This window comes from Gavialis gangeticus, unplaced genomic scaffold (genome assembly GCF_001723915.1).
Source record: "Gavialis gangeticus isolate Ggan-Ray unplaced genomic scaffold, GavGan_comp1, whole genome shotgun sequence".
NCBI classification, from domain to species: Eukaryota; Metazoa; Chordata; order Crocodylia; family Gavialidae; genus Gavialis; species Gavialis gangeticus.
Window position 1 is genome coordinate 65,408,949 of NW_017728995.1, and position 23,047 is coordinate 65,431,995.

General features: G+C 38.6%; 2 protein-coding genes across 2 annotated transcripts in view; one reads left to right on the forward strand and one right to left on the reverse strand.

Moving 5' to 3' along the window:
- Nucleotides 1–19,076, reverse strand: part of GIGYF2 (GRB10 interacting GYF protein 2) — a 71,879-nt gene extending 52,803 nt beyond the window's left edge. The window contains exons 1-3 of the mRNA XM_019503087.1: nt 19,004–19,076; nt 18,788–18,899; nt 18,330–18,370 (exon numbers count right to left, since the gene is read on the reverse strand). Of these exons, the coding sequence (XP_019358632.1) occupies nt 18,330–18,370; nt 18,788–18,899; nt 19,004–19,076 (226 nt within the window). The remainder of the gene's footprint in view (nt 1–18,329; nt 18,371–18,787; nt 18,900–19,003) is intronic.
- On the forward strand, nt 9,338–12,318 carry KCNJ13 (potassium voltage-gated channel subfamily J member 13). Its single transcript, XM_019503763.1, has 2 exons — nt 9,338–9,975; nt 10,923–12,318. Exons 1-2 carry the CDS (start codon nt 9,459–9,461, stop codon nt 11,543–11,545), a joined length of 1,140 nt encoding a protein of 379 aa, XP_019359308.1. The 5' UTR covers nt 9,338–9,458; the 3' UTR covers nt 11,546–12,318.
- Nucleotides 19,077–23,047: the final 3,971 nt, after the last annotated feature.

Consider the following 23,047-nt stretch of genomic DNA (forward strand, 5'->3'; position numbering starts at 1 on the left):
TGCCCCTGCTGCGTTGTTCCAAGCAACAGGTAATGTGCAAAGTGGTGGTGGCCTTGGGGACATGTGCTGGGCACCACAAGCTGGGTGACTCCTGCCCCAGGGCACAGGGCTCCAGCTCTAGCTTCCAGCTGCCTCCCACCCATTCAGCCACCTGGCACAATGAGCAGCCACCTGTGGGTGACTGGGAGCTGGAGGCTGCCCCAGACAGGAGGCAGGGCTTGGTCTCATGCAGGGTGGTACGGGAGCAGCCCCCCCCAACACACACAATATGCAAGAGTAAGACTTTATTTTACGCTATTATGCAATCCCTCCATATAAACTACTGTAACTAAAAAAACAAAATCAAAACAAAAATATTTTTTGAAATAAAATTAAAATACGTTAAGTTGATGTTTGATTTTTAGTGCACAATTTGTTTTTATCTATAATTTGTTTAAATGATATCTTCTGAAAGATTGTATGTGTGTGGCCCTCAACAGCTCACCAAAACTCATTAAGTAGCCTACCAGCCAAAATAACTACCCACCCCTGCCAGAGACATACTGAAAAATAAACAACATAGTGCCACAATGAGTAGGGGCAGTTAGGAGGAACTTTCTGGCTACAAGGGTGGTCAAGCATTGGAACAGGCTACCTAGAGAAGCTGTGGAAATTCTAGACCTGGAAATTTTTTAGACGATCTTGGACAGACACTTGGCTGGGATGGTTTAGTCAAGGATGCTCCTGCCTTGAGCAGTGGGCTGGACTAGATGACCCTTTGAGGTCCCTTACATCCCCACAATGCTAAAAGAACCCCTGATCCCAACCACCAGCTTGAAACATTAAGTACTGCAGCTTGTCCATAGATGTCAACCTTAGTTCCTTTTTCTCCCCATAACTTTTCTTTTACTAAACACTACAATTCAACTACGTTCCAACTAATTTTCTGCCAAGATTCCTGACTTTTATGGTTCTCTATATTTTCCACTAAATTCACAAACATATGCTGGCATCTATGCAAACTTTGATGATGTGATCAGCTGGCACTGCATGCACAAAAATTAACAAAAGGTAACCAACCAAACAATGAAGCAGGTCTACTTTCCATATTTATCTCAGTAGAAAAGTATACCTTAAGCTACTGCATGTATTAGGCTCTCAAGTCACTCGGCAGGTTTAGCTCAAACATGAGGCCAAGAATCATAATCTTCCTACAAGACATGGCTTCTTACAGTTAAAACAAAAACAGCTTGTCATAATGGGTAACAAGAGGCTGTAGTGAAAATGCAACCCCGTTACACCTTTTAGGGTGGGGTCAAGGACAAATCACATTGCCCTACACATTTGAGTGATGGGTGTCCCCTTGTGCTAGATTACTTTCCCTGGCTCTGAAGGCTGCAATATGCCTATCACAATTTATGGTGCTGTGCCTGAACATGTATTAAAATGTTCTGTACTAATGAAGCAAAGAATTAATGTTTTGTATTTTGGGTTTTTTGTTTTTTTTAAAGAAAGAAAGAAAACCATGAGGGGGATTTCATTTGCTAAGTAGGAAAGTCTACATTAATAATTTTCCCAGCAGGCCTTCAGTAGTTTTATTGCAAACAATCACAGCCTTTGTTTTTCAGATCCTCTTACGTCTGACGTTCGATCAAAGTCCTCGCATCAGCAGCTAACTATGAAAAAATGTGAAATACTGAACTTTATTTTAGTGGTGCTGGAAGTGAAATACTTCTGGCATATTTTCTGTTAAAAATGGCTCTTACTTACCAGCTACTTGGATATCTGAAGGACGCAGAAAAAAGTTAAGTGAAAATGAAAAAGTTTACTGTCTGTAGTCAGTTAATCGCATTTTCCAAACAGCATTTTCTTTGTTACAAGGTTTCAATCCTAGGCCCAAGGAAACTCCTACTGAATAGATTCTTTCAGGAAGGAGTGAGGAAGAGGTGAAACACAAATAGGTACAAACTTCCACCTCCTGACTTGCATTAGGCTAAATCGTATACCAGCGCCAGTATCTGTAACCTGGCTGCATGGACAGTGACATCCACCCCTCTGCCAACACCACGACTCAGGTGGAAGACAGAAAATGAGAGAAGGAACCCAAGACCAAGAATGCTTTAGATACAAAGTGTTCAGTCTGCACCTATATAAATCTTGCTTTATTCTGGTTAAGCAGAAAGGGAGAAAATATTCACATTATGAGCAGTTGAAGAAAAACTTTTCCATTCAGCTTTTCCTGAGGAATTTTGTCCCTTTGAACTTCCAAATAAAACCTTAAGTAAGATTATGCAAACCTAAAAACCGATCCTGATTAGGAGGAAAAATGCACCCCTTTTCCAAGTAAGTTCTTGAGGATTTCTCCATAGCTCCTAGGGTTTGTGTTGGGTCAAGAAAGCTCTTCTAACAAACCGGCATTCTTTTCCACACGAACAGAACTAATTGGCCCCCCTGCAGACAAAATGACCAATCATATCAGCTTCAGATGAGAACCAACCCCCCCCGGATTATAAACGGCGGAATGAGATATGAAAACCCATTTTAAAGAAGAGATCTCTACAAACTACAGTTGTGGAAAAAGTTCTCTTGCCTGTACTGGGAGCAGTACATAAGATTGGCTCAGTCTACTTTTTGGACCACAAGACCTCCCTTTACCCTGAACGCTGACAAAATCTCCAAAGACACTGGTAAGTACATGATAAAGTGCCATTACTTTTTTGGCAAAGTTATTTCCAACAGTGCAGTTTTAACTTGCTAAAAAAACCAAAATGAAATGGTTTTCAGAGCACAGAAAAAAATCTTAAAGAGACCTTTTGTTTTTGTAAATTCCCAATGGAATAAAACCTTTAACAAGAAATTTCTGGAATTTTTCTCAAATATAAACATAAGTAATAAACACCCACAGTTGCGTTTCAGAGCCAATGAATATCATAAAGCAACTGAAACTCGGTTACTCGGAACCAACTCAAAAGAGTACAAAGAACCAGTTATGGTATTACAGGGAACCTTGGCTGTGCTCTGCAAACAGATGCCTATGACTGAAGCCAAGGTAACCCAGCTGTTGCTACTGATGGGAGAAAATTAATAGCTCTCTAGCTTTTACATTTTTGAGGACCCAAAGAGCATTTACCTTCAGCTCTCTCAGTAGTGTATGCAGAACTTAAAGATCTGCTCCAAACTCAGGTTTACAGAACTTATTCCTCGTCTAATGAAAACAAACTTGTGACTAAGGTCATTTTCAGGAATGTACCAATGGAAAACTGAGTGTGTCCATGAAAGAAGATCCATACAATGAACTAGGATAGTCATGCCCTGTTCTTCTCAATGCAGTTATTTAGAAAAGTCATGCCTGTGTCACTGTTTATGAACTGTACTGCTAGAGAAAATATTAGTGACTGTGATAATGTGCAGCACACAAGATAGGGCAGCAGTTAAGAAAATGGCAAGTTAAAGATGAGTGGGCAAGTGAAAGTAATCTTGAGATGACATTTAAAGTTTATTAAGAAAGTTTTTCTAATGCCTTAAAGCAGGCAGCGGGGACCACTCAAAAATCAATTCATAATCAATGACTATGGCCGAAATAGTGTCGTAATGGTTCAGCACACAACTCTAAGTATACAGCACTATAAGAGGCATTAAAGTAGCACTCACATTGATCCAGTCAAAAGCTTAAAATCAATAAGGAATCTTTTAAGCAAGCTTAAAAAGCTTGCTGAAATGCATACAATCTCCTTTCTTTCCTGCCCAGCCATTTACCTTAAGTCTTTCTGTAAATTCCAATTTTAAATACACATCTGGATATATTTTTATTTTAAAATCATAACTTCCTTATTAATTCTTCTCCTTTCCTCTTCAATATTCAAGAGCAACAACTGCCACCCTGGAATTCATGAACTGTGCTCCAGAAACAAAGTTTTCATTTCTAGGCTAAGAAGCCTAAGCAGCTCTCACAGATACAAATTACACCTTGAAATGTGAATCAAGCATAAATCTAGGGAGATCCTTGCTATTTCTCCTGGGACAACACTGCTGCTACATCCACTGCCCTCATCCACCTCAAAGTTGAAAGCAACAGTGTTTAAAACATCAAGTCTTTCGCTGGTGATAGCTGCAACCTAAGCATCCAGCCAAAAGGCTATCCAGTGAACTAAAACATCTCCTGCCTTAACTGCAAATTCTATAATGTAGCTATGCACCGTCAGTACAAAAATGTAAATACTTAAGTGAGTACAGCATTAAACTGACTGAAATTAATGTCAAAATAAACACCACAGACACTTCTGTGCTGTCTGTATTAAGTTAAGCTTTTATATATATAGATATCGATATAGATATAGTGAAGCTCCTACAGAATTTTAGTAACCTTGTTGGAGAATTAGGGTTCATTCCGCCATACAGGTTTTAGACGATGATGAAACCAAACTGTAGTTGGTTACATCTAAGCAATGCCAGTTAACTCTGAAACCCCAAGAGGACTATTCTGTACTCCAGTAACGCAAAAGTGGAATTAACTTCCTCACAGTGGTAAAATGCCAGTTTCAGCAGGACTGTACTAAAAGGAAACTTCTTTACTAAATCCAGACGAGCTAGAATAATCAGAGTAAGCTTCTGTACAGTTAATCCTTGCAACTCCCCTTTAACAGAGTGTTTCTCTTTCCACCACTTTAAACTGTGAACAATTAAACTAAGCCAACTACATCTACCACAGGTCTCTTCCAAGATCAATTAAGAGAGTTTGTAAATGAGGTAGTGGAACCTGGGCAGGTAAGGTAAACACTCTGGAAATGTTTCCCTGGAACTTTACCCCAAATTAACAACTTTCAGAGATACTAATAGTGAAAGAGCTTTGTCAAAATACTTAGCTAAGATGAGGCTGAAGGTGCCACTGCAGTACTGCCCTTCAGTTAGGAAGTCAACACAAAACTTTTAACTGAACCAACTCACAGCAGTATGGGGCTTATTCTATGTCATAATAATTAAGCTCCTGCTCTCAGGAGCAATGTGGAGTATATTTCAACTGAAAAAGCCTTCTAGATCTACAAAGCAGGGCTTCATCATGAGGTTATCAAGGAGCCAGAGGCACGAAGAAATTAGACCAAACCACTTCACTCTGCTAGAGAGAAGGAACAGAAATCATGAACCAGCCTGATGCTTGGAAAAATAAAGTCTGGCTATGACTTGCTTCAGCAGCACTAATATACAAGGGAAATTCAAGCTGAGGGAGAACAGCTATGGTGAAACAGAAAGTAAGGTAAAGAAACAATGAGAAGAGAAATATTACGCACACTTTAAGTCTTTAATGAAAGGCAACAAAACAGACAGGACTGGAAACACTGGGGATATACAAAGGAGTGAAGTGAGATGTAAAAGACTGAAAGTGTCTGATGGTAACCACTCTTCTTATTCATTACTCAAAACAACTGGAGTCAAGTGTTTGCACTGCTTGGAAAAGCAATAGCAGACATGTGAAACCAAGACCAACAGCTGAATGCTGAAGTTAACTAAATTTAGACAAGAAATAAATTGCACTTTTTTTTTTTTTTAAAACAGTGTGGGTAGTTAACAATTGAAAAAATTACCAATGGTTGTAGGAAGTTACCCATGACTGGAAATTTTAAAATCAAGATTAGATGGTTTTCTGATATGCTCCAATTCAAACAGGAATTACTTCAGGTAAATCCTGTATCTTATGTTACACAAATCAAAACAGATAAATATAATAGTCCCTTCTGGCCTTATAAATTATGAATCTATAAATGGGGAAAGTAGAAAGTAGCTAGATGACTTGACTAAAATGGAGGAAAATGAGACAAGGGAAGGGGTGAGAAAAGTAGAGAGACCAGAAAGATATTTTAATGACTTCAAAAACTGAATCTGCTTTTCAAAGTAGTCAAAAAAGATACTCTCACTTCCTAGATATGGAATTAAAAAACTTTAGCAGTTCCCCCTTAGCAACTCTTCCTTTTCTTCTCAGCTTCGAGCAACTGCACTATTGCTGGACCCTATCAACAGTTTCCCTCTCCCCCCATTTACCCACACAAAGAAGTTAAGACCTGGGGTTTAATTTAACTTAAAGTAAAACCATCAGTAGGCTCACACAAGCCAGGGCATTTGAAAAATAAAGTTTGGTATGGAGCCTAGATATTAATTATCATTACCACTGAATTACTTATTGGCTACTTTGCACTGTAAAACAGAAAGAACCATGGCTCTAGCCCAAATGGGTCTATTGCAGTAATCTATTAATCTTAACCAGGAAGAGCTCACTGTTGAAGCTTCAAGAGACACTGATAGGAGACTGCTTTGAAAAGCACTGCTGGAGTTAACAGGGAACGGAAATACTCATCCTTCATTTTGAAGTACATTCTAACTCATACAGTAATGGAATTTGCCCAATAAAACCATTTGAAACAATGCAAAGTGAAGAGAACTAGAGACAAAGGTTGTTTTAAATGTCTACATCAATATTAAGCAGTTAATCATTCAGTTAGATCACTAACTTCAACCAAAGAAGCTTGCCTGCACTGCATATGGCAGTGAGAGGATGCCATACCTCAGAGTAGTCATTTTAACAGAGAAAGGATGAAGACCTATGGAAATTCATCTTAAAAATATTCCACTTTTTAAGCATGTTTTTATAATTTAAGAAAAGGTGCATACAATTCATTGAGGCCTAGACTGTTACCAGACCTAGATTTTTTTATAAGGCATGGCTTTACTTTGCAGTTCTGCAGCCCAAGCTATTCAGGAGACATACAGCAATAAAAAGAACTGCTCTCTGGATATCACAACAAAACACACAAAATACTTCTGATCGCTCATGTGTTTTACCCAAAGGCATTTAGTTCTGTAAATATTCTCTGCCCACCCTCTAAAAAAGCGAGCACATGTTTCTCATGATTGCAGCTTAGTGTAAGATGATAAAATGAGGCACTGTTTACAGTCTGCTTTGTGCATTGACCCATCGTCTACCAACTGGCTATATTCAACTGGCTACATTCTCAAATACCCTTTCAAAGCATTCAATAAGGCAACTGTGAACATTAAGAGTCTGTAGTTTTGAATACCTGGTACATAAAGCACATAACATTTCACTCTGTTTACCTTACAATACCCTAACTATTAGCAATTGTATGCTTATAGTTTATAGCAGAGCAGCCCAACCCTGAACTTGAGTTAACTACCTGATTCGGTTTAGAGTGGTTCCTGGAAACCAGGATTAATGTTATTAGAGTAGAGTGTAGTCAGTATTATCAATGGCAGACTAGGTCAGCAAAAATTAATGCTCTGTGCATGGAGGTGCGCTATTTAAGAAAGTTTGTGTTTGTATTGTAGAAAAACAGATGATAACCTGTCCTTTTCTATTGAGCTGTTCTGACTTATTCATGACAAGGGCTGAGCAAATGTGTGTGATGGCATGGAATAAGGAGGAGGAAAAAAAGTCTCAAGACTAATTCAAGTTATCCATTATTCCTCTAGTAACTTCCATACATACAAGTAAAAGCAGAGCACAACTGTATGGTCTGAGAAAGGAATGCACACAATTTGTTCCTCAAACTTGCCTAGATATGCAAAATCTACATTAGACACACCTTGGCCTAACTTTATGAAAATATAATATCATGAGTAAACTGTCAAGTGGTAAGTCAGTGAGTCACATTACAGGACTTATACTAATTACAGGATCAATGAGCTATAGACCAAATAGGAGATGAAAGCCATTTTCACCTTTGTTTGAGTAGTCTACAGTTGATGATTAACAGATCAACTACCAGGTGCTGAGAGTCCTACAGCTGGTAGCTACCAATGCAAGCATAAAAATTGTTGAAATAAAACAAGTGATCTTTCTACTGTGATGCATATCCACTAGCAATAGCTTCAGAGAAAGGCATGAATCTTCCTAATTTCATATATATCCTTATGCCCTGCTGCATCAGTGTAGAGCTGTGGTTCTTAACCTTTTTAAACTCAAGGCACCCCTTGGAAAAGATGCCTGCTTTTAGTTTTCACTTGGTTTTTTTGACTATGGAACAACAGTTCTCTGCAAATGAAGAAATGCACTCAAGAAGACCACAACAGATCACTATGGATTCCTATTTGAAATCTCTGTGTTCATCTTATGAAACACGTTTGCACACTTAGTGCTAAAACTGTGTGGCAAGCAGGATTAACAGGCAAACATTATCGTGCCACCCCTGAAAGAGCACTTTAGAGTGAGGCAACCCCCTGGTTGAGAATAACTGGTGTAGAGTGTAACTAGTATAATCCTGTTTGCCATATCCCTTGCCAAGAGCAGTGTCTATTATAGGTTAATTATACATTGTATTTACTTATTGGCTTTATATTTCATTATTTTTAATTGTGCCCCTTGTTTTAAGGGGATTCTAATTTATTTCTATATTTTCCAGACAAACGTTTAACATTCAGTACCTTAACGCTAAATTTCCTGCCCAAACTAAAATAGTCCCAGGCCAGAAGTTTTCAAACTTGGCTACCCAAAATTAGGCTGCAGTTAGAAGTGGCCTGATTTTCACCTGTGACCATCTATAACTCTCACTGAAGCCCATAAAGGCCAAAGATATGCAGCCTAGAACAGACGTGTGACCCTTACGTTCAGCACCCCAAATACTGTCATTCTTGTCTCCTGCCTTTAATATTACTTCCTATGGAACTCCACCTCCTCTACATGCTTCCACACATTTCTTCACATCTTTTCTACTGTTGCAGGGAGGATTGGAGATTTTTCCCCACATCATAAGTGACTGAAATGTATTTAAGCCAAGGAGCAGTAATTTATATATAAGCTTATTTTCCATATTACCTCCCCCCCTTCACATTAGAAGTCACTTAAGCATATTCAGCAAAGAGGCCTTTCTTCAATCACCATAATTACAGTCAATAAGTGAATATGGTTGGTATAGTTACAGGCTTTTTTTTTTTTTTTTTGAGTCAGAACTAAGTCAAAAACACCTGTAAGGAAATTAAATTACAAGATTGAAATGGCTGATAGCCTTCCTCAACAAAAAAAATTAGATAAAAGGAAAGAGCTATAGTTAATAACTTAGCAAGAGAAACTTCCTATTCTTTACATTGCCATTTTGATGAAAAGCAGAACTGCAATAACTAGGTGCTAACACAACACAAAATTAAAGCCCATTTTCCACAAAAATTACAGTGCTCCAGCTGCCTACCATCTACATGAGTACACGTGTTAAAGCATTTAATCAAAACAAATTTAGGGAGTTAAAATATGAAAGCTCTGTTTAAATGACTAGGCAGGAAAAATTTTAAAAGTAGTCTAATTTAACTTAATCTTATTTTAGTTAATCATTACTACAAAAGCAGTGGTAAATTCCTTTCCAAGCTCTTAAATTAATCTTCTCTGAACTGCAATGTTTAAGCCATCATTCTTTGTTGGCTGCGGTATGTGATCCCCTGCTGGCCTGTCAGAATCTGTGAATATTAGCTGAAATGCAAATATGCAGGTGTGTAAGAGATTCTCTTTCTGTTTTCAGAAGATGAGAACTGATACGATAGACAACAACACCACCAAATCTAGTGCCCCCCTCCTAGCAAACCGATACACAAGGATGGTCACCAAAGATGGACACAGTACATTCCATATGGATGGAGCTCAAGGAAAAGGTCTGGCTTACTTGAGAGATGCCTGGGGAATACTAATGGACATGCGCTGGCGATGGATGATGCTGGTTTTTTCAGCTTCTTTTGTCCTCCACTGGTTAGTCTTTGCAGTACTTTGGTACCTACTGGCGGAGATGAATGGGGACCTGGAACTGGATCATGATGCCCCACCTGACAACCACACCATTTGCGTTAAGTACATCACCAGCTTTACAGCTGCCTTCTCTTTCTCACTGGAAACACAACTCACTATTGGCTATGGCACCATGTTCCCAAGTGGGGACTGTCCTAGTGCTATTGCCCTACTTGCCATACAGATGGTCCTGGGGCTCATGTTAGAGGCCTTCATCACAGGTAATATTCTACATTTAAACATTTTACATGGGGCAGGTTCCATAAGCCATGTGTAAAATAGATTTTGTAAAATGCTTTGCTATACTGAGGTTACAGCTGCTTAAGAAAAAGGACAAGGGCCAGTTAATAAACACTGAAATTTTGTATTTAACAGCCTACAGACATTAAAATGTATTATGTAAGTCTTTTAAAGCAAATCAGAGACCTATGAAAAGAGATAACTAAAAGCATGTTAAGGTTTGTACCAGAAAAAAAAATGCTCTTCTTCACAACTTATATTTGTGGCAACTCTCCTCACCCTCTCCAATTTATTTTTGTGTCATTTTTTTCCTTAACAATCTCTTTTCTTCTTTCATTAAGTTACGAAGTTTAAATCAATTTGTTTTTATAGATTCCTATGCATGTTCCCTAATCTGTTTAAAACTAGATAGAGATTTCAACTGATACAAAGTTTTAAAATACTCCATCAGGGAATAATTGTACTAGACTTTTTAAGCAACACATTTCATTTTGTAAGAAGTTAGCTTACAGCATAGTTAACAGCAATTTTATGAAATTTAACAGCACACAAAGTAAAACACTCTGGCCTGTTCAAGAGTAGGTCACCAGCAGCCACAGGAAATCTCTCCTGCAAATGTTGCCCCATTTTACAAATATTATTATTTTAAATGAGTTAATACACTGTGGGGGAAATGCTCTTCTGAAGAAATCTGTGGCATCTGTCATCAGCAACGAGTTTATTTTGATTAAGTGAAAATGATGCTAGTGACTATTTATATGCTGAGAGGTGTGCTATGTTTAGACTAGAACAGATTATCTTTAGTGAAATTATGTCAATCTAATCAAGTATCTTCCTTTTCTCATGGGGCATTTGATCCAGCATGGGGATAAAGAGAACTAATGTGTCCATCGCATTCATATTTAATCCGTTCTTTCCCACTACATAGGTGCTTTTGTGGCAAAGATCGCCCGTCCAAAGAATCGAGCATTCTCCATCCGTTTTACTCATTCCGCAGTAGTGGCGCACACAGAAGGCAAGCCATACCTTATGTTCCAGGTGGCTAATACTCGTCCCAGTCCACTCACCAGCGTTCGGGTCTCTGCAATTGTTTACCAAGAAACAGATAATGGTCAGCTGCACCAAACCAGTGTCGATTTCCATCTGGACAGTATCACATCTGAAGAATGTCCATTCTTCACCTTTCCACTGACCTACTATCATTCCATCACTCCATCGAGTCCTCTAGCTGGTCTCCTCCAGCGGGAAGCTCCTCGCCATTTTGAGCTAGTGATCTTCCTCTCAGCCATGCAGGAAGGTACAGGAGAAACATGTCAGAGGAGGACATCCTACCTCCCGTCAGAGATCATCATGCACCACTGCTTTGCCTCCATGCTAGCACGAGGAACCAAAGGGGAATATCAGATCAAGATGGAAAATTTTGACAAGACTATTCCAGAGTTCCCACCTGCAGCAGACTCTAAGAACCCAAAAAGGACTGACCAGGAAATCCGCATCAACGGACAGCTTACTGAGAGCTTCCAGATCTGTGAGACTGGTCTAACAGAATAGACTATGGACTTGGCAAAACATTTTTTTTTAATTCCATTAAACTTCCAGGTTCCATTTCCAGCCTTCCTTCCTTTAATTCCATCCTGCCATTTTCTCTTGTGCTCTTCTCTTTCCTTTTTCTCCATCTGTTTTGACTCCAGCATGGTGTGCAGAGTTGAGCATAATGTGCCCATGTAAACTGAGAAGAGGCTGGATTAATTGCACAGAACAGAAAGTCAGGGACCAAGTACACGTTCTGGGAAAATGGAAGTGCTACCTGCTGAATTCACTAGACTATGAGTAAAACTGCACTGACCCTGAAACAAGAGACTTTCAGACTCTCACAGCTGACCAAAAACCTAATTAACTGGTATGCAGCAAAGCAGACAGCAACAATACAAGACAAGACTGCACTGAAAATCCTACTGAGGTTATTCAGTTAAAACACACTAGCTCTGGGATCAGCAGTGAAATAGTTCCAAGATTCGTATATCCCTTTTAATGCTAACCCTCTGCGTACAGTGTTATATAAGCTTTCAAATGGCTGAACAACCTATTAAAAACTCATTGCCAGTTTTTACTGTGGCAGTGAAATGCATTCATGCTACGCTCATTTATTGTGTGAAAATGTAAGAACTGACTGCATTTTATTGGCTAAGAAAGGGCTTATTATTGCTAGGCAGGCTTGTGAAGACAGAGAGTGTCAAAAATCCTGGAGTATATGAAAAAGCATGATGCAGTAGGGATATTTTCATACTTGGAAACATTTAATAAATTATTTTAGCAGTAGAAAATATATTATACATCACTTCGTGTATTTTCATGTTTCTTGGCAAGGACCATATTGCCTCATGTGGTCTCAGCTTTGCACATCACACCAAGTAGCTCTGGTACCATAAGGCTGCATTATGTCCATCAACAGAGGAAAAATGGCATTTATGCAGAGTTTATCCTTTTTAATATAGATATTTATGTGCGTACACACAGCATATAGATAGCATCATATCTACAGAATCAGATAGCCGAATCAATTTTAAAAATAAAAAATTGGGACCAAAATGCTTTATGCATGTGACTTTTTGCCAGGAGTGCGTGCCTCATAAGCATACCTTAAACAAGGAATTATTCTCCAACATGCAAAAAGAATTCTAATGCGATTAAAAGGACCATCAGTTAAGCTGACTGCGTTCTGCATATTTACAACTCTGCAATCACAGAAATCAGCTTTAAAATGGCTATTTTGTTTTGAAACCTAAAGAGTCAATGGAATACCATCAAAATAAAAGCTGCCATTCAAACTGGCATAAGAGAAGAAGCATCTCATTTGTTGATCTCCCATATACAAATGGTCCCGTCCTTAGCTCCTGAACAGCTCAGGAAAAAAGAAGTATTTATAAACGAGTTGAAAAGTTTTATTATACGAGATCAACAACAAGATAAATGGCCTGAAGATATAAAATGAACACATTACTATTTAGGGAAGATTTTTTTCCCTGAGCCAAAAAACATGGGGGTTGTCAAATCTGTAGTCAAAGAAAATGTGTTGGAGGAGCTATTCTGTCAGATGAGCCTTGCTTCATTTTATTTCCAGAAGCTAATTTCTATGAAAGAGACAGCTAAATGTATCTTTCAGTATCACTTTTTTGTGGAAACAACTACTGTAATTGCTACAAAAATGTGTTAGGTCACAAGTGGAATGGAGGTCTATGCAATCCTACATTATAAGACTTAAATTCTCTGGTCTTATCTAGAGAATGAGTAATTTAAAAATTCTGTCTTTTTTGAGTATTTAATCTTTTTACTCCTAATGTAATCATATTTTAACCCACTATAGAACCTGTATAGCAACAAACCATCTAGGAAAAGTATACATTATATTGCCGGTGTCTTTACTTTCTATTGTTGGCCCTTCATATATATTAGAGTTCATTCCCACCCTCTTATGCCACAGCTAGCCAACCCAGAAGGTGTACAATGTAGTTTTATTTTTTGTTGTACTTTTTTCTATTTCTGTGGCCTACCCCAACAACCTCCAATACAGAAGGAAAACCTTAAAGCGGCACAAGAGCAAGAAATTACTGTAAAATACTTCATTAATGTGGAAGAATTAAGTCAGATATATGGGGGTGGCCGCCCTATGTGAAGCAGCTATGCAACATTCTAGGCCACATAATGTTTCAGGCAAATGGATTATTCAGCAGTTTGAGAGTGCAGTAATATAGCTCTGCATACATTACAGACAGCAATAGCATTTTGCCTTTCAGAGATGTGGTTATAAAAAGGTTATACAGACATTACTAGAGTCAGAATAGTTCTAACAGGACATATTTAAGCCTTTGGCCTTTTAGGACTGTCCTGATTTGAAAACATTGGATTAATTATATTCTTGGAGTAAAGGACACAAACTTAAGGAAGCAAGTTTAAAAGGAGAAAAGAAATGTATGCCACTGTGTACAATTAAGCATGTGAAATTTACAACTGCACACTGTTAAAGAAGAAAACCGTAAGAATAAAAATGATTTATATAACTGAATAAAAATTGTATCTGTAATTACTTTAGCTACAGATACATTTTTTTATTCATGTAACTACAATAGCTATCCCTCCTGAAACTACAGGATATAAAAATTATTGTCAGCTAGGGCCAGGAAAACTATCTCTATCACTAGTGCATTGTGAAGATGTTAGGTCTTACTGAAAAAAATTGGTGTACTCCATTGCTAGAAACATAATACTGGTCCATGTCTCAGTTCCAAGAGGTCCAACTTATACCCCTAGCTTTACTGACACTTCAGTCTATGTGGGAGCCAAGCAGTGATGAACTGGCTTTGAACACATTTTCTAAGTGAGCAGGAAAAAGAGAGGCAGGTAGAGTAGGTAAGAATGCAAGCTATATCTCAAGTTATTATTTTCAATAAGGTTTTTCTTATATGATTGATTGGTATAAATTTACACTCACACCAGACTTCCTGAATGTGCTGTTAGTCAAAATATTTGTCGAAAATGCATCTGTTTAGTGCTACACCCACATGGCAACTGAAGGATTTAAGTTTGGATGCCCTGAAGGAACAGCAGTGGCTTCTGCCTTTTGTGCAATTCTAGTTGGTATCATCAAATATGTGACTTGTTCACTTCTGTAGCAAATGGCCTTAACTTCTATGAAGCAACTTTGGACTTTTGTTGCTGAAACCCTTAGGACCTATGGCAATTTCCATAAAAACTCCTGATACCCCTCATGCACTATGGCCAAGAACATCAAAATCAAGAATGAAGGGTGCTGATCAGTTTGTGAATCATTCTCAGTCATCTGGAAAACTAGTAAAACATTTTGGGTATCATTTCAAAATAAATGTGTCCAAGTGTTCATTTGTCTTTGAAGAAATTATTAATATATCAATTATAGAACTATTTAAAATTAATTCTCTTTATGTGTAATTTCTATGTTTTTGCCATTTTTTAATTTCAGGATTAAAAAAATATACTAAAACATTTTCAATGGGTTGCTATAATTTCTAAATTTCCCCCAAATTATAGTTACTCCATGCTGTTTACATTTCTACTTAGCTATGGTCCTCTGCACAACCACAATATTAAGGGATACAAACAGCTGATGATACAAAAGTGAATATGTTGTCTGAAGCCACTTGAAAGCCTTACTGAAGAATGCATAATGGTTGGGTTATAAGGGAAAGAAATTGCTAATGAGAAATGAAATGATACTGTTAAAGTATATCACTCTTTACCAACAGTTTTAATATGGATAACGGGAACAAGGAAACACATACATCTGCCAACATGCCTCAACATAGAAGAAGAGAAAGCACTTCCTTTTTGGGGTGAAAAGTTTGCTCTTCATGCTAGTTCGGTCTTTGACATCTCTACTAAGACCACAGTGGTGTTACTTATATTCATTTTTTGTTACTTAACATGCCAATTTGAAATCTGAATTAGGACCCTCTTCATCTGGCAAGTCACTTTATGCAGTTTAGGGAAGAACTATGACTTAATAATAGTTTTTGCAAACATGAAATCAAAATAGATCTACAGCATGTGCGCCAGATGTGGCACAAACAGCTTGTGTGTGGAGCAGATGGGGCATGAAGCAGAATGCAGAGGAGTGGATCACACAGGAGAAATGGATCACAGTAGCATTTGGGGCAGGTGCAGGGGCTACTGTGGCAGACTTGCCAAAAAGGCTGGCCCTCACTGCATTATTGTTCTGATATCCAGCCCCCTTCAGTCTGGAGATAAAAGGAAGAATATCACAATCCCCCTTTCTACATGGTAAAATCCTCAAAGGATCAATAGCCAAATCTACATGAACATAGTTAAATCTCTGAGATTTTTTTATTAAAAAGTTTAGAAAACTTAAATTTGGCATTTATCTGTATCACCTTAAGCTGCAACTGTTGCCTTCCCAGTCTGATCTTGTTTAGTGTGTGAAATCTCACAGAGTAGGAGGCTTGCTGCATAAAATGATGTTAATGATTTGGCAGTTACCATTCCTCCCTCTACACCAAATCAAAGACTCAGCAAGGCATTAGAAGGGCACCATCTTTCAGACGAGATAAAGCCAAGGTCTTGCCCACCTGTGGTTAAAGATACCAAAACATGTTTTGCAGAAGTTGGAGCAGACTCCCTGGCATCATGGCAATATTTCAGCTAGGGTAATTACAACCTGCATACTTAAACTGCTCCTGCCATTTTAATTAGAAGAGACGCATTTCTTATCCTTAAATTACATGTTGCACTGCTATGAACTGCTAAAGCCATTGCTGCAATTTCCCTTGTGAACAAAATGAATTCCTTATACAGATTGGTAAAATTGTGTTTTCACATATTTCAGGATTAAAAGGTGCTAAATAAATTTAATGGCATTGAGTAGATTCATTTTTGTAGCCACTACTAAATCTAGTTTGTTCCATCTCTATGTTTACCTTTTACAAGGTTCTCCATTCCTGTAGTATCCTTATAGGGATTAGTAAGGGGGGGGTTCTAAAAGGTAACAACATCTTTTACCACCCATCTGCAAATGTCCATGCAAGGAGCTGAGCAAATAGACTGCGTCCAGACGAGTGTGGCTGCGAGCTGAGCATACCACACGTTAAGTTGTTCTCCGTGCAGCAAGGGAGCAGCACGGAGGGTTTTTATGACCCCTGGATATCCAGGGGTCAAAAAACCCGTAGACAAAAAAAGTGGAGTGCCACATGCACCACTCAGAAGTGGAGCTGGGCTGCCCAGAGCTGTGCTGCAGCTGCCGGCCAGGCTCTGCATGGCAGTATTGCCACTGCTGCAACTCTGGTAGGTCCCCTGAATCCCAAGTAAGGCGGCTGGGGCAGCCCAGTGCTGGCTCCGGTGTCCCCTACCGTGCCCGGGGTAACCTGCTGCATGCTAGAGGGCATGTGGCATGGGTGTTCCCTGGGGAAGACCAGCAGTGGCACAAGGCATGCCGCCACTAGCTGTCCCTGGGGAACCAAACATTCACACCACGTATGCATGTGGCCGTATTGTGCAAGGGCCACTATTAGGTACACAATCCAGAATATTAAAAAAACAAACAAGTTGTAACCACCACAAACCAGAGCAGACAGAGTCAAAAGAGACTATGTTTTTTCAGAAGGATTTTAAAGTATGAAGACAATAGAGAAAACAAGTTTTAGTAAAAGAAAGTGTCAAGCTAGAAGTAGACAAACGAGTTCAATGAGTCATTTCTAGAAGCCATGTTTGCTACAGAAAAATGGAAAAACAGGAAGAGTAAAAACCACATGTCTTCCTTTTATTAACTTTGGAGCCAAAATCATAGGAGCTAAAAAAATTAAAATAACCTTAAGAAAACACAATGCTAACAACTCTCAGTTAAATAGGGCATTCAGAGGATTTTGAAAGCCAGAGGGAAATTATGTGACATTTTTTAAAGCATCCATCACCAAGGTTACTGGGCATCATTAGAATATTGGGGACTTGGTACCTATCACCTATAAAAGGGAGAGCTATTCAAAACCACAAAGGACTGCTGAAGTTCTCCACTGTGTTTTAGTATGGATGGATCCCTATTCCTCTTCCTTGTCTTTGAAAACCACCCCAAAGCAACAAAATCTTTCCTGACTTTAAGCCTCCTATAGGAAGTCACCAAAAAGAGCTTTCCTTTAGGACTGCTCCAATGAAGACTAACAAAAAATGGCTCCTTTCTTTGCCTCATAAAGCTGGTCAGGCAATGATCCTAATTGCCAGTGGAAAAAAAAGGCTTTCCAGCCAAAAATTCCTAAGAATGCCCTATTGCCTGCACTAACTGGTATGTCCTGTGGACAGAGAACAAGAACATTGTGGACATCTGTAAGGCCACAGGAAACAAAAATCAGTGAGATATACTGGACAATTAACAGTATTTTACACATGCCTCCAAAATCATACTGGAAACGCCAAAGTGCTGTTCACAACAGCGGCTGGCTCCAGAGGCAAGTGACAAGTGTTCCAGCTGAAGCTGAAACATAAGTTTTTTTTGTGGCAGCTTTGAAAAAAAGCTTCAGAAGAACTAAAAAGGAATTATAAAGACTGAATTGAGCATGTACCAGGAAATTTTAAGACTTCAAAATAAAGTTATTCTACAAAAAAACAAAAACAAACTTTAACAAGTCAGTGAATGAACAGAGCATGTGATAGCGGAACTTGGTTTAAAAACCTGTCTATATACATTTTGAATTGAGAAATCACTAACGTGAACTGCTTTCCTTTGTTTCATCACTGTAGGAAAAAATCCTTCTCCCCACTCCTGTCCCCCCACCACACACACTCATGATAACCTTACCTGAATCTTTTCGCCCTGGTTTTTCAAACCGCCTGTCTCCCCTGGAAAGGCAGAATATAAATTTCAAATACAGCTTTTGAAGCATTCCATTTATATTAAATGCAACTCTCAAGTTCTCTCACTAGAGCTTAGGGGTACTTAGATCTTTAAGCATTTTTCAAAGAACTCAGATTTGCATCCTAAGGCACCCAAATACACTTGGAAATCTAGACCTAAATACTGAAAAGGCACAAATGGCTAAAACAGACAGAAATGCCATATAAACACTAGTAATATAAACTTTCACCGCATTGTAAAAGTCACTTCCACCATAACTGACAATGCTTCAAGATTTCTAAAAAGATTCAACTAGTATGGATTTTCAAAGAACTTTTAAATGTTCTTGTAAAGAAATAATTCAGGAATGGAACTAGAGAAGGTATGTCAGCAAAATTTTAAAATCTAGGCTTTTCTGTTACCTTTCCTCCCAACTCTGCGATCTGTGCATTTCCCTGCCCCCTCCTCGCCCAAATCCACCCTCTACTTCATCAAAACTTCTTTGGTAGAAACCACCTTCTCCTCGGCCTCTGCCTGAAAAGACAAAAAACAAGAGTTTATAAAAAGAAATTGAGAAAGTCAGATGGATTTCCCATTTCCAACACCCATGTGACCTCACTGTATAACCTTAGCGTTACTAAGATCTTTGAAACCTGCTAGTGTGCGAATCTCCTTCTGCCTCACCAGAATAGTAGCTGCATTTAAATACATTCACTTAATATTTACAAGCTAGGAAGTCCAACACAGCAAGTCTACATTTGAAGGCATTTCATACAAGCTTGCTATTCTGATTATATAGAAACAAGTGCTGCCCTCCAATATAATTTTAAAACTGCTCATGGGGATTAAAAAAAAATTAACATGTTACCAAACTGGCAAGCCTGACACAAAGAACAACATGAAGAGTACTCCCAAGAGGGTGGAAAACCTCAACTATTATAGTCCAACACAATGCACAGAAGAGCTACAAAGAACCTGGGCAAAAGAAGAGGAAGAGCAGAGACTGAACAGAATAAACTTTTTAAATGTAATCCCATCTTCCTGTTCTAAAAAACAACTGACAACTCTTATGTACCTCTCAGAGAAAACAGGACAGCAGGGATGTTCACTGTTTATGGGCCTGGCTGCTACAAAGATCTTGAAGCCTGGCAACCCAGTTTCTATGGTCATGAGGTATATCTTCTCACCCTCTCCCTTTTAGGTGTAGAGACCAAGTCCATCTTTTGCTTTTACACACACATGATTATTTTAGCCAAAGAAAGTGTCCAATTTCTCTAACACTACAGAGATGTGCTGTGTTAGAGGGAACACGGTAGGTGTTCCTTTCTGCAGCCAGAGCTGGTAACAAAAACCTGAGAGGCAGCATAAGGTGCATCACTTATACTTTTGTCCCAGCAGTCACAAGGGCACAAAGGGCAGAGTATGGGCACTGCTATTCAATATCTGATTTTTTTCTGCATGGAGCGTATATGCATCTAGAGTGGAATGGGACTGGACTAGCATTCGAAGACCCAAAGTTATGTCAAAGTAATTTCCACAGAGCTCCAGGAAAATTTAAAAAGCTATTTGAAATGGAAAACCGAAATACATAAATACAATAAGACAATGAATAGATCAACTAGACTAGAGCATGCATACTGTAATACTGCCACTACTGATAATGAAGGACACCAGTCTTACATTACGTTGCAAAAAAAGCCAATTTAAAAACCATGAAGCTTATATCCATCACTCATTTAAAAAAAAGCCAACAACAAAAACACAAAGGAAACACAGACCTTGACCAAAAAAAATGATGCCATTTTGAAATAAGTGAACTAGTATGTCTTAATAAACCTGATTTTAAAGAGATGCTATACCTAATGTAAACAGGGAAAAGTTGCATTGGTTTTCTCTGGTCAACCCAGGTCAGTTCTCTTGGGACTAAAGTGGCCTAATCCCTTTCTTATGAAATTGCTTTTAAATTAAAATTTGGAGCACAAACTGACTATCTTGATGCAGAATAACAAAAACACCAAACATGAAACTAGTCTGCTATTCCAATGGCTAGGTTGAGTAGAGTTCAGAAAAGGGATGCAGGCCAGTCCACAACCAAATCAAGGCCACAGATCAGTCCTGTGTACTGCGTGCAACATACACCAGCTCTGGCCCAGCACACCATTTCCAGTGCACACGAAGTCAGCTCGGAATGCCACATGCAGCGTGTCTGCATGTGGGTCCAGTCTGAAACCCACAGGCTAAACAACAGAGCTTCATGGGCTGGATCTGGTCCACAGGCTGCATCTTAGACACCCCTGCTCTAATACAAAGATGGAAAAAAGGTGTAAAACACATGACCTTCAAAATATAGCAACTGGGGAAAATTACTATTTATCAACATTCTAGTAGCACCTAGAAGCTTCACAAAGATCAGAACCTGTTTTGCTCTCTCAACAGACTAAACTGGAATATAATCACCCTTTGGAAGAACAGAGGTGCAGAGACGTTAAGTTATACTAGTGGTTCCCAACCAGGGTGCAGTGAGATCCTTTGAAGTGTGTCATTGGTGTGAGGAGCTAAGTGAGGTGAGAAGCATAGGCTCAGGCTTGTCCCTGCCTGGCCATTCCTCCACCCTCAATGCTGGCCCCTCTGCAAGGTGGTTAAACGGCAACAGATTCATTTTTGAAACAGGATGCCACTCAATTCACTGAAGTTACAGAGGAGTACTTGAGTCTAAAAGAGGTTGAGATCCACTCTGTTTATACTGTAATCTTTGGCTTGGTATCTGTGGCACAACTGAAAACTAAACCAAAAGTCTAACAAAACAGGGATCTAGCTCAACTATCTATATTAAGCAGGAAGTAACAACATGTATGCAGCTCTAGCTGTAATACCACAAAAATGTAGGGCATGCAGATTTCTTGTAATCAGGTTGTTATGAGGGTTTGGAATTAGTGACTGCCATAATAGTAGGTTCTATCTGGAAGCAGCATGGTTGCAATTTATTCTCTCGACCTGAAAATATTTGAAATAGAATTTCAGGCCACGATTTGGTCTGGATGCTTCTGAAACAGTAATGCAGAAAGATTACATGGGGAAAAAAAGGAAAACACCTTAAACAGACAGTATAATTCTATTAGTATTAGTTATGGCTTTTGTTACCTGAACAGGAAAAACAGCTACAAAACAGGAGTTTAAAGTATGTAGTCCAAACTAAGACTACTTAAAGCTTTCCTCATCTGAGGCCCTCATTCATGAACGTTAAACATTCCAGTCCTCAAGCACAAAGCACAGGGCTTAGCTGCACTCCACAGGGAGCTACTCAGAAAACAAATCAATCAGAAAGAAAGGTCAAGTTCAAGTACCTGGATTTTTTGTGCAGAACAACCTTAAAATGGAGAAAAGTTGTTCAAATCAATACCATACAAACTGTATAGTATGATCTTTATGATGAACCATTTCAGTCAACATTATTTTGCGATTAAAATGCTTTGAGGTGAATACTAATCTTATAGTTTAATTATACTTCAGAATGTGGTTGTATCCAAATGTTTACTGAAATCTCCAAAAGGAGCCTCTACACTAAGTGCTACAAACCAACTGTGCATATTTAGATATTGTTAGAAAACATGAAAGTAAATAGTGGCATATTTCACTATTAACATAACTAATTATTAAATATATGTCTTTTAAAGAAAAGATTATTTCTCCCACACACCTAATTTCTCCCTATTGATTCTGGCAAAGTTAGCCAGTCATAGTAAAATTCATATTTTTTTTAATATGAATGTTTCTTGGTAGATCATATCAAATAGATTTATTCTCTGCCAAACACCTCAGAATGAAGATCTTGACTAAATGTTCTTTTAAAAGACTATTAAACCATTTTAAATTCTGCATGCTCAAGAACTACGATGTTTTCATTTAAGTTTTTACAAATCAATTTTTATTCTCCTTCCATAATCTTCCCTATTTTTACACTACCAGTTTTACTACTGGTACCAGGTCCCTATATCTACTACCACAAAGTAAACCTTGGTCTGTTCTGAGCTGTCCATCAGGACACAGATTTGCTGAAGGGCTGACTGTGGTTGCAAATTCCACTCTCCGTTATACATGTGTAACTATTCAAGGCAGTTAGCTTGCACAAGTGTATCCAAGGGCAGATTTTCATCAGCAGAAACTTTTTCATGTCTTGTACAACAAGACAAAAGAACACAGCTTGACCTTCACAACACAGGTGAGCTTGCAAGGATATCAGCTGGAAAACATTTTTACTCAAAAGCGGAGACATTTCATATGGAGTCATTTAGCAAAAAAATCACTCTTTTCTTAGCTGTAGCATTTAGTTGGATTTTTTTTTTTTTTTTTTTTCAAATCAGTCACATTTTCTAAGCAGGAGATAACCAGGGATCCTGGCTTTCTCTGTTTAAAAATCCCAAATTCTCCAATTAAAACCCCCCCAAAACCACATTTTTCCATGATTAAAATGAAACGTCTCTCTCTCTCTCTGTATGTAGCTATCAGTTGAACACAATGTTTTGATATATTTACAATTTTAAAGCAATCTGGAAGCCTATCAGAGCTGGTCTGGCCCAGCTGCAGCCATGCACCCCTTTGTGAGCACAGAAATCCAGGAGGGGGGAGGGGGAGGAGAACACATGCCCCCCACCCGCCCATGTTACCTGTGCCACACCACTCCC